Source organism: Cryptomeria japonica, chromosome 7 (genome assembly GCF_030272615.1).
Source record: "Cryptomeria japonica chromosome 7, Sugi_1.0, whole genome shotgun sequence".
Lineage (NCBI taxonomy): Eukaryota > Viridiplantae > Streptophyta > Pinopsida > Cupressales > Cupressaceae > Cryptomeria > Cryptomeria japonica.
The window spans coordinates 201293446-201306391 of record NC_081411.1 but is presented as its reverse complement, the minus strand read 5'-3'; the positions used below and the strand labels follow the sequence as shown (position 1 = coordinate 201306391).

General features: G+C 35.9%; 1 protein-coding gene across 1 annotated transcript; it reads left to right on the top strand.

The window, feature by feature from the left end:
• Nucleotides 1-2710: 2710 nt before the first annotated feature.
• On the top strand, nt 2711-10218 carry LOC131857132 (uncharacterized). The gene is made up of 4 exons (XM_059209257.1): nt 2711-4464; nt 6780-6983; nt 8831-8922; nt 9106-10218. The coding sequence occupies exons 1-4, from the start codon at nt 3622-3624 to the stop codon at nt 9884-9886; spliced, it is 1920 nt and encodes a 639-aa protein (XP_059065240.1). The 5' UTR covers nt 2711-3621; the 3' UTR covers nt 9887-10218.
• Nucleotides 10219-12946: the final 2728 nt, after the last annotated feature.

Here is a 12946-nt window from a genome sequence, read left to right as displayed (position 1 = left end):
TACATCTTTTCCAAAAAAAAAATTATTAACAATACATGAAGTGTTAAAAATATGAGGTTTTCACTATATAAAAATATATTAAAAAGTGAGATTATGTTTCTATTTCTATCCCACTCTAGTAAGGGTAGTGTTTTAAGAGAAAAAAAGTGCATACTTATACCTTTTTCTATGTGCTTTGTACTTGCTTTAGTGCCCTCATTTTATAAGCACAATCATGATTGATTTAACCTCTTAGTGTTGCAAGGTGTGTGCCCTTGGTATCCTTGTGTTGTGTAGCACAACGCTCGGGTTTATGACATGGTATAACCACCTCCTGTGGATTCTATAATTCTAGTGGTTTTATCGAGCATTAACAAGTCGATATTTTGGTGCAATGATAACCACACTTGTAACAAGTGGTATCGGAGCTTGGTCACAGGTTCAAACCCCTCGCTTACACTGGGGGGTTGTTGCAAGGTGTGTGCCCTTGGTCTCCTTGTATTGTGCAACACAACGCTTGGGTTTGTGGCATGGCTTAACCACCTCCTATGGATTCAGGCATTAACAGGTTGATCTTTTGGTGCAACGACAACCACACTTGTAACACTTAGAGCATAGATTATCTCTAAACCCATAAGCTATTTCAAACAAGATGCCTTTTCACATCCAAATATCATTCCCCACTTTGAGATTTTCTATATTTGGGATGCTAGTGCATTACACACTTGTTCTTTGGATAGAATGACACACACTAGCATCCCCTAAATTCAAAATCCACTTTCCTACTTAAGCACTTGGCTTTTCACACTCAAGAAACCTTATGTTGCCTCCAAAAGTTAAAAGGGGTTGGGGCTTTTTTAGAAAAGAGGGTCTAATGGAAAGGATCCACAAGTACTACATAATACACTTAAAAGGAAACGAAGGAGCCCACTTGAAAATCTAGGACACCAAAAAGGGCATTCACCACATAGGCAAAAATAATAGGGCCTCAATTGATAGATCCCCATTGTGGCATCAACTCATACCTCATACATAGGGTTTATTCATACAATTCCATATGTCATTTACCATAATCGAATCATCATAACAATTTAATTGAGGCAATCCCAAATGTGCCTTAGCCATCATTTTTGCCTAAAATAGACACTCTAGGTACAAGTAAATCCATTAGTGATCACAAGTTTTTGTTATGAAATTATAGAGGATGTTATTGTGATTGGACATGACACCTCAATGCATCCAAGCAACACATGACCACACTAGTATGAACGTGTGTAAATAAGACAATACACCATTGTTTTTCCTACCATTCTAGATGCCATGATGCTAGAATCTAGAGAACATATTTTGATCTTAATAATGTTGCCTTCATCCCTTTCTCTAGTTGTCAACCTCTACATTAAAACAAAGAAAATAAACACATTAGTAAAGAGAAAATAATTGTCAACTTCTACATCAAAACAAAGAAAATAAATAAACTCTTCCCATTTCCCTTTTCTTTTAAACATTTATTTTCTCTTTATGACACAATCTCAATTTCAATAAGATATTTTTTTATCTAAAATATAAATTTAAAAATATACTATAATTTTAGTTTATATTCTAATGAAAAGAAATATATACTTCTCTTGCTCTCACTTTCTCTCTCAAACCCTAATGATGGGTCATGGAGACTAATCCGAATTGTTGGCAACAAAAGTTTTACATGGTCAAATCTAGAAAATACAAACTAATATATAGTAATAAAAACAAACATTAGGGGAAGAGCACTAGCTACTGCCCATGTTCCAACTACTATTCACTCCTTGCTCACCCAACCCCCCAATTACTAACTTTAAAGAAACCAAAAACATGATAACTAAAAGCCTATTAATAAATTTCATATGTACTAATAACCACCCACTTTATCCCTAGTAGTTAGAATTTTTGAACTTTATTTGGAGTTGTGCAACTTTACTAGTACCATAGCGCATGACTACTAAGGCATTTGTGCATAAGTATTGGCCATTTTTGAGGTGGTTGTAGTGCACGGTTATTGGGGCATCTTTAAGTAGGTATCAAACAACACTTTGAAATGACCACTTTTTGACCCTTGCATGCATAAGGGATAGCTTTTTACATGCCAAAATATAAATATTTAACATTAATCACAATATCCTCAAAATAAACAACACATAATATTTATGTCTTCATATATGCAATAAATATAATAATTGTAAATTAAAACAAAATGAATTTTGAATAAATAAAATAGCTCCAAATTATTGTCTTTCAATATTTTTTAAATAAACTTAATAAAGATATCTATATTGTTTTTTTAAATATAAATTATTTTATAAATATTTATTTTAAATTAAAAAACTCAATTTCAATTAAATAAAAATATTTATTAGATGTCCACCTAATAATTTACAGTTACCTACGAATCAAAATCCTTGAATGCTAAATTCTATGGGTAAACATCCAGTCATCATTTTAACTTTGTTTTCTTCTACAGTGCCGTACAACGTAACAGAAACACATGCCCGCTAATTTCAACAGAATCATCTTCAAATTCAAAGCTATGACAATAAAATTTAAGAATAAAATATTTAAGAATGAATAACTAAATAAATCCTACCGTTGGGAATTTGAACGATGAACGTTCAATTTGAAATTAACGGCTGTTTGGACTTCGAAATAATTCCTCTGTGACCGTTGCTGCGAATGTCATATTTGCAGTCTGACACAAATTTAAAATCAGGGTTTTGGGAACCCATTTTGATCAAGAAGTCAGGATTTGCGGGGTTTTAACGTCCTCGAATTAAAGATTTGTCTGGAGGTTTTCTCTTTTCTGAATTTTCGCAATACAGGTCATTTTTCCCAGATTAAGCTTGTTCTGGACGCCGGAGTTTGGAGAAAGTGGCTTTGTATGTTAGGATGAGATTTTCTTATGATTTGGCTAGTTTTTGAGAATATTCCCCAGAAGGAGCGAGATTTGTTGTCATATTTTCACCGGGCGGCTGAAATATATGAGTTGTTGGAAATTTTAGTTATTTAGATGTTCTTCAGGGGTTATATTAAAATAGTGTATTGAAGAAGAGAAGAATGGTGGTTTTGAAGTAAATGTAATTGCAAGTTAGAGAGTAATATCTGTTTTCTGAAGAATTCGCCGAAAAGTAGTGGACGAAATCTGGCCAAATCTGCAGTTTCAGCAGGAAGAAATGAATTTTGGGGTATTCTTAAGTAAGAATTTCGTTTTGTCGAGTTTTAATTTAATATTTGAGGAAAGCGGGAGCTTTAAATGCTTCCTGCAGTAGATTAAATATTTCTTAAGCATCAGGTGAAAGTCTCGTGAATTTATCGGAAAAATTTGAAGTCTCTGGGCGGAGTAATTAAAGATACACAGCAATGGAGGTGTTTAAAGCTTTCTAAGGGAAAATTTAGAATATTTTTTAATTTCTTTTGCTCATGGATATTTGCCAAGTTTTGGGGTTTAACTCATTTGACAGCTTCATTAAAGCAGTAAAGCCTGGTTTTTGTAGAAACTTGGCATGGTCTAAGCTTTGAATTTTTTAGCCTTTGCGGCCACTATCTGAAGGAGGTAACTGCATATAGAGCCTTGCTGTACATTCTGGTGACCACTTATTTACTGGTTTGGTCATGGCGACATTAGTTCCGGGCATTCTTTTGAAGCTTCTTCAGAACATGAATGCAGACTTCAAAGTCACAGGCGAGCACCGCTCGGCACTATTGCAGGTAATTGACATAGTTCCTGTGGATTTGGACCGTAAAGAGTTATGGCCTAAACAAGGGTTTTCTATCAAGGTCTCAGATTCCTGTCATTCAACTTATGTTTCTCTTACAGAGGATCAAGAGGACTTAGTCTTGAGCAATATATTGCAGCTGGGTCAGTTTATTTATGCCGAGAAAATTGTTCCTGGATGTACCATTCCTCTTCTTCAGGGCGTCAGGCCTATTCCAGGTCGCCATCCTGTAGTGGGGACCCCCGAGGATTTGGTGGGTGTGCATGAAAATCAGGACCAGAAAGAGAAGCAACATGAGAGCCCTAGTTTTAAGGGTTCCAATCCTATTTCTGGAGAGAGCTTTGCGCCAAAATGGCCTCCTCGCCGCAGCTCTTGGGATCCAGAATCTGGACTTGAACTCGTGACCTTGGCTGGGGCAAAAGCTGATTTGCAGAGAAAATCACCCTTTGGAAAACAAGCTTCTTCATATGAGGTATTTACTCCTACTAAAGATATGGTGGAATCATTAAAGTCATCTTCCTCACCCTTTAGCAGGGCCACTTCCAGTGCTGGAAAACACCAGAGTGTTTCTCCTTCATTTACAGTTCGGTCTTCAATGATTGTGAACGCCATACCCAGAGCAGAAATTTCTTCAGGGATTTCAAAGAACTTGCGGAAGAGCTGCTGTGATATGCCACTACCTGGCAAAATTGTGAGGAGTAAGAGCGTCTGCGAACGCGAGAGAAAAATATCAAATTCTGTAGGTACATCTTTGCTCTCTTATTTGGTTATCTAAGTTCTTTTCGTTGCACTTTTGTTAGTTTCTGAAAATGTATTCATGCAGAATGTGTTCTAAATATATTCTTAGAACAATTTTACTGTTATGCAGTGGCAAAGGTATTGAACTTTTACTGTTTGTAGTGTTGGCATTATTCCTTCCTTAATATTAGGTGTAGTTATTTAGGCTCCTGCAACCTGCATATGCCCCCTGTTTAAGATTTTCTCTCCAGTTGAACTCTTCAATTGGTGTCCTATTAAGCGTAGGTTAGCTTTTAGGCACTGAACCTTCAAGCATAAAATAAAATTCAGAAAAAACCTCATTGCTAAACATTATCTATATAATGTTTGATTTCCTTGATGGAGCACCTCTACTCTGCGAATGTGAGAGAAAAATATCAAATTATGTAGGTACATCTTTGCTCTCTTATTTGGTTATCTAAGTTCTTTTCATTGCACTTTTGTTAGTTTCTGAAAATGTATTCATGCAGAATGTCTTCTTAATATATTTTTAGAACAATTTTACTGTTATGCAGTGGCAAAGGTATTGCACTTTTACTGTTTGTAGGGTTGGCATTATTCCTTCCATAATATTAGGTGTAGTTATTTAGGCTTCTGCAACCTGCATATACCCCCTGTTTAAGATTTTTTCTCCAGCTGAGCTCTTCAATTAGTGTCCTATTAAGCGAAGGTTAGCTTTTAGGCACTGAACCTTCAAGCTTAAAATAAAATTCAGAAAAAACCTCATTGCTAAACATTAACTATATAATGTTTTATATCCTTGGTGGAGCACCTCTACTCAGCAAAGCTTCAAATAGACAATTGGTAAGATGGGTTAGCTCTTTAAGCCCCAAGCCCCTAGCTCAAAATCAAATATAAAAGAACCCTAATGCTAAATTTCAACTGTAGAATATTGTATATGAGGGTTGATTCTAGAACCCACTTTGTTAAGTAGATAACTATTTTTTAGGTTATTACATAAGTTGCAGGTCAGGGGCTTCGTGAATGAGACTAAATTGTAAGGTGTACTCTGATGGTTGACCTATTACCATGATTTTGAATTGCCCTCTGCTAATTTGCATACACTTCTTAGCTTGAGTACCCTATTATAACATTGGACAGATTGAGTTGTTTAGCTTGAATACCCGTTATAACATTGGATAGATTGAGTACAACTCAATCTATCCAATGTTATAACAGGGTACTCAATCTAAGAAGTGTATGCAAATTAGTAGAGAGCAGATATATACATAAAAATACACAGAAATCTATATATATACAAATCAGTTTCTCTTGCAGTTGTTCACTGATCTGTAGAAGCTGTTTTCACTCTCAAACTTTGTACATTACAAGAGAAATGGACACCTATACAATGTAATTCAGATTGTCTCACACCTTTATTATTATATGGAATTGTTCTTGGACATTTAAAAGCATTTTTCATGCAAGTTGTTACATGTTTAGCAGAAAAAATCAGCATAGTATGCAAGTTTATAAAACTTGTACCATGTATCGAATGTTCCAGTCCTATTCACTGACACTTTAGACGAGGACGCTTCACATGCATCTCTAATAATTGATCCCGGATCAACAATTGTATTTGTCTGCTTTTTCATAGGAGGAAGCCTGCTAAGCATTCTTTTGTCAGTTACTTCGATGAAGGGCCAAGGAATGCTTAATTCTTTGTTTTGAGAATTTCTTGAAGTACCTTGTAAAATGTTGAAATCATATATGCGAATTTCTAGCAGCTGTTTTCACTCTCAAACTCTGTACGTTGCAAAAGAAATGGACACCTATACAATGTAATTAAGATGATTTCACACCTTTTAAATAGACTTGTTTGTGGACACTTTAGAGCAACTTTTATGCAAGTATTTACATGTTTAGCAGAAAAAAGCAGTATAACATGCAAGTTTATAAAAGTTAAACTGTGATCATGGTATCGAATGTTCCAGTCCTATTCACTGACACTTTAGACTAGGAAGCCTCACATGAATCTCCAATAATTGATCCCAGATCAACTTTTGTATTTGTCTGCTTTGATAGGAGGGAAGCCCAAGCATTCTTTTGTCAGTGACTTAGATTAAGGCCCAAGGAATGCTTAATTCTTTGTTTTTGAGAATTTCTTGAAGTACCTAGTAAAATGTTGAAATCATACATGAGAAGTGACTGAAGTTAATATATAAATGAAAATGCTTCTTTTTATTCCTCTCTTCAATTTGACTGCATATTATGAAATTGAAAAGTTAAGAAGTGTACCAAAAGGGTGCTTAGATCGTTGTTTGTTGTTTATTGCAGGAAAAGAATCCCACACCTCCAAAGTTGAATCATATCCGTGCATCATTTTCACCAGCAGGCAATTCAAAGATCAGAGCCTCAGTTTCTTGTCTGAAAAGTCCATCCATCCCAAAGCCTGATGTTGCTGCTGTTAGCTTCAATACAATTGATGCTGGGAATGGTCTTTGGAAATCTCTGCCAGGAAAGCTCAGCACTATAGGAAAGGTATGAAGTTGTCATTTGGCATTAAGAGTTCAGTTAGTAGTCAGCAGGTGGCATTTGCCAACTCGAATTGATTTCCTTATATTCCAAATGAGTACATATAATAGAGAACCGATGCCAATGGTCAATAGGTATTTTTCTTGTTGGAGGTAAAAATATAGATTCCCCGGAAAAGCTGGTCATGATGGAGGTTAGTCAGCAGGTGGCATTTGCCAATTCGAATTGATTTCCTTATATTCCAAATGAGTACATATAATAGAGAACCGATGCCAATGGTCAATATGCATTTTTCTTGTCGGAGGTAAAAATATAGATTCCCCGAAAAAGCTGGTCATGGTGGAGGTAAATAGCTCAGTGGTAGAGTGACCCACCATCCAGTGTTCATCCCGGGCTTAAATGATTTGCGGGAAGTATTTGTCATTTGGCATTGTAGCTAAAAAAGCACAGATAATAGAGAACCAATATCACAAAGGTCAAGAGGTAAATAGAGAACATATGCATCATTTTCTTGCTGGATGTAAGAAAACACACTCCCAGGAAAAGTTGGTCATAAAGAGGCAAACGGATCAGTGGTAGAGTGACTTAAACCTAGGGGTCATCCTAGGTTGGCATTAAGCAGTTCAGTCAAGTGGTCAGCAGGAGGCATTTGCCAGTTTGAATTAATTAAAGAAAAGATAAGATTGTGGTAATTAATTAAGGATGACAGTTTAGGGGTCATCCATCCTGGGTTAAATAGTAGGAAAATTTATGTCATATTTGTCATTTACTTTTAGTATTAAGCAATTCAGTACAGTGGTCAGCAGGTTGAATTTGCCTACTTAAATTAATTTAGTTAGGGTCAAAATGAGTACATATATTTCAATAAAAAAAATGAGTATCTATAATAGAGAACTGATGCCAGTATTTTTCTGGTTGGAGTTAACAATACACATTCTAGGGGAAAGTTGGTCTTGATAGAGGTAAGTAGCTTAGTGGTAGAGTGACCACAAAACCAATGCCAAAGGTCAAGAAGCAAATAGAGATATTCGTCATTTTCTTGTTGGATGTAACAATACACACTCCGGAGGAAACCTGGTCATGATAGAGGTGAGTAGCTCAATGGTAGAATAACTGACCCACCAGTCAAAGTTTGTCCTGGATTTAGAGTGTATTTCTTCCATTGGCATCAAAGATAAAATAAATTTTAGTTTGACAGAGATTCTACAAAAACATTGCACCAAATTTGTCTAGGACACGATCCCAGCCTCATCCCTTGATTCAGAGTGTTGCATTCAGCAAGATCGATCTCTGATAGGCTCATTAAGAACCATTCAACTTCACCAACATACCAAAGACCCATTGACATCAATATATTTTAGATATACAGTTTTCTATAATATGCTTTTCCAATACACCAATTTTTAATTTTTCTTCCGTATTTGAAGTCCACAATATTAAAAGTTCTATACAAAAGTTGCTACCATTGACATACATGGCAAGTAGATTTGAATCCTTGTCTGTCCCAAGGTTTCTACAATCTGTCTAGTCTGATTAACCGGGTCTTTGGTTTTGTCGGCCGACCTTAAACCACACACTAAGCAAGATATTAAGCTTAGAGAATGTTAGTCAACTCTGAGTGTTTAACACTTTTAAGCCTAGAAGTGTATTCTTAGTGTGACCACACACCTTAAGCAACATATTAAGCTTAAAAATGTCAGTCAACTCTGAGTGTTTAAAACTTTTAAGCCTAGAAATATAAGCTTGGTATATGTGATTTAAACCGTTCTGATTTTGTCTCGTCTTGTTATCTTTTATTAACGGAAGAGACGTATTTTGGATGAGAATCTGAAATAAGCAAAGGGTGATCGCAGGAAGCTGTGAGCAAGCGTGATGCAGCTCGTGTTGCAGCACTGAAGGCACTGCAGGAAGCTTCCGCAACCGAGACAATGGTGCATATTCTCCAGTAAGTATAAATAGTCAAGCAATATTTTTGAGGAATTATTTTTCTGTAAGGATAAACTTATGCATATTCTCCAGTAAGTATAAATAGTCAAGCAATATTTTTGAGCGAGTTATTTTTCTTTAAGGATAAACTACAGAAATTACGCTACAGAAATTAATTGGGTTTAATATTTATGTATTTTAGGAAGCTTGCAGAACTCTGTTCCTCTGCAGATCCGGAAATCCCAGGAACCTTTGTAGAACAGTTTATGGATTTACACAGTCAAATCTCGCAGGCCCTTGCCAACATGGAATCAATGACCAAGACTCTAACACCAGATGCAGAATGCTCTGTTCTCAATGAAATAGAATGCAATTCGACACCCCATGGATCACCATTGAAGAAATTGTCAAGAACTTTTCTTCGAAAATCAACTCAGGATCTATCAGGTGTTTCAAAGGCAACAGTCTCTACTCAAGCACCTCTACCTCCCAAGCGAAATTTGGCTCAGTCAATTTCATGCTCCCCTAATAGAATGCCCATAAGGAACTCATCCGTAGGATTTGATAGCAGCCCTATACCCAAAATGTCTTCTTCTTACATTCCAAGGACTCTGAAATCTACCAGATTTTCTGATCAGAACAGGGGTTCAACTCAGTCAGATCAGCAGCCTGGTGATACCGAAGAATCCAAGGGAAAGAATGGTCTCCTACAGATGGTCAAGCTTGCAAGACAGATTAAAACAGAAGCAGAATCCTGGTTCATTGAACTGGTGGAGAAAGCCATAGACAAAGGCTTGAAAAGCATGAAGTCCTCTGAAGACACCAAAGCAAAGATAGCAAGCAAACAGGCATTGCTGACTAAACTAATTAATTGGATTGAACAACAACAGTTAAGTAGCCGTTGCAAAAGAGAAGGATTATCTTCCAATCCTAAAGTGGCAGAGGTGCTCAGGAGATTGAAACTCAAAGTGAAGAAGTCCTAAGTCTTTCAAGATGAGATAAATGACTTACATGTCCATTAGGCCAAATTGGTCTGTAGAAAGATTGTTTCATCATATGTATCTACTGGTTTAGCATATTTGTTTCCATGTCTACCAGATATACGAAACGTTACTTATTCTTTTATTTAGGTTGAATATTAGTTGTAATCCAATATGTTTGACTATTGGATATAATATATGTAACCTATTCATTTGTCTGAATTTTAACAGAGATTCTATGGTCTGTGTTTCTTTGTCAAGAATATGTAGACTGTTGTAGCGGAAGACTCTTGTAGACTCTTGTATTGATATATAAATAAAACTTAATTGAATAAAAGATTGACAATATTCATAGAGATATATTTTTAAAATCCAGAAACAAAGCTAAAATCATTATTAATTCTCACTCATGAACAATAGTTTGTTTAACTGTATTAAAGTATATGAATGCCAATCACGAACAATAATTTGTTTAGCTGTCTTCAATCTGAAAAATCTTTGGGGATGAAAAAGTCCATCAATACTGATATGGGCTTTCTTTTCCTTGAAAAAAAAAACCAATTTTCTTTCGTTATAACACCAAAATGATTATCGTGAATCATTTGTTAGTGGCCCACCCCAAATTCTTTATCTTTGTGGGAGCAGAAAAATAGTATTTATTATATAATAAAGTTTTAAACAGGGCCGTTCGTCAACAATATACCTCATGGTTACTTATGGATAAGAACGTTTGTTGATGCCAAGGTATCTCTTTGAGGAAGAAAAGCTCTTCATTTTTAGGCCTTATTTTTTTTTTTTAATTAATTAATTTATTTTTTTTTATCTTATTAACCATAGGTGAGATAGATAAATTTTGAACAATACGATACATTTTCATACGTTTAAATTAAGAGGACATTCATAGATTGAGTTGGTTTGTATATTCCCACGTTGGACATCTGTGTCCAGTCCAATAGTCGTTACATTTGGGTCTAGCCCAATAACTTATTTAAGATGGCTTCCACGTTACATTTTGGGTCCAGCCCAATGACATATTTACATAGAGGATAATACAAGTGTATACAATAGGTATCTAAGCTAGCTACTATTTCAACACTCCCTCTTAGCTAGGGAGGATAACTACCACATGTCATGATCCATTCATGACTTTCATCTTGCATTGCCCTCAAGAGTGAATGTATAAGCTTCATAGAGTATACCTGCAGTAAAAACACATAAATATCACGAACTCATTTCATGATGTCCATCTTGCATTGCGTGTAGAGGATGGACCCACCTTGCATTGCCCGCAGAGGGTGACTCCACCTTGCATTGCCCGCAGAGGGTGGAAAATGCAAATTGAATTGCATCACTAAGATTGAGACTCCCTCACAATCAATGTTGTGTTCTCCACCATTCCAAGCTTCTCTCTGAAGTATTCAAACTTCACCCGAGCTAGAGGCTTGGTGAGAACATCAGAAACTTGTTCATCAGTGTTGTTGTATTCCAGTTGGATAGCACCTCTTTGTGCCATATCACGAATAAAGTGACAATGAGTTTCCACATGTTTTGACCTGTCATGAAACACGGGATTGTTAGACATTTTAATACAACTCTGATTATCACAATAAATAACAGTGGATTCCCATGGTTGTCCAAACAACCCAGCAAGAAGCTTGCGAAGCCAAACTGCTTCTCTAGTTGCCACACTTGAGGCAATGTATTCAGCTTTTGCAGTACTTAATGCAACTGAGGACTGTTTCCTACTGGTCCAAGAGATCATAGCGAAACCCAAGCTGAAACATATTCCTAAAGTACTTTTCCTGTTAGTAACACTTCCAGCCCAATCAGAATCAGAGTAGCCTTCCAAGTTGATTGTTGTGTTGATCGAATACTTCAGCCCATAGCCAATTGTTCCACGCAAGTATCTCAGGATGTGCTTGGCTACCACCAAGTGAACATGCTTTGGTTGGTTCATGAATTGGCTAAGTGCACTCACTGCATAGCAGATATCTGGTCTAGTGTTGACTAGATACATCAAAGATCCAATCAACTGCCTGTACTTTGAGGGATCTGCAAAATCAGAGTTAGTTGCATAAATACTCAACTTCTTCAAGTTAGTTTCCATAGGAGTAGACATAGGTTTACAATCCATCATACCAAATATTTTCAATATATCAACAATATATTTACCTTGACTTAGAATAATTTCATTAGGTCTTTGCCACACTTCTAACCCTAGAAAGTAATGCATTAGACCTAGATCCTTAATTTCAAATTCTGTAGCTAATTCTTTCTTACACCTAATGATGAGACTATCTTCACCAGTTAGAAATAAATCATCAACATATAAAACCAGAATTAGCATTTCACCATTAAATGCTTTAAAGTAAATGTTAGGGTCAACATCATTCTTAGAAAATCCTAAACTAACTAAGTACTTATCAATTCTTTCATACCAAGCTCTAGGAGCTTGCTTGAGGCCGTAGAGAACTTTCTTCAATCTGCATACATGAGTTTCTCTATTATGAATCTCATAGCCTTCAGGTTATTCAATATAGACTTCTTCCTCAATAACACCATTAAGGAAGGCAATCTTTACATCCATTTGATGTAATTTCCAACCTTTGGCTACAACAATAGCTATAATAGTTCTAACAGAAGTATATCTAGCAACAAGAACAAATATTTTTTCATAATCTATGCCTTCCTTTTGAGAAAAACCATGAGCTACAAATCTAGCTTTATATTTCTCTATACTAACATCAACAACATGTTTAATTTTAAACAACCATTTGGAAGAAATAACAGACTTACCTTTAGGTCTAGGCACAACATCCCAGACATCATTCTTGATGATGGATTGATACTCTTCATCCATAGCTAACTTCCAAGCTTTAGGTTCATTCAAATAATCAGATTATTAGTTGCTCTTCACTTTTAGTTTGCTTTTATTAGTTTTGCAAGATGGTTACAAGTCTGAAAGTAGAGGATAGACTTGAAGGTGCCCTCAATTTCACATCATGGAAGGTTCATGTCCTCCTTGCTCTTGAAGAATTAGAGTTGTTATAGTTTGTAGAAGAT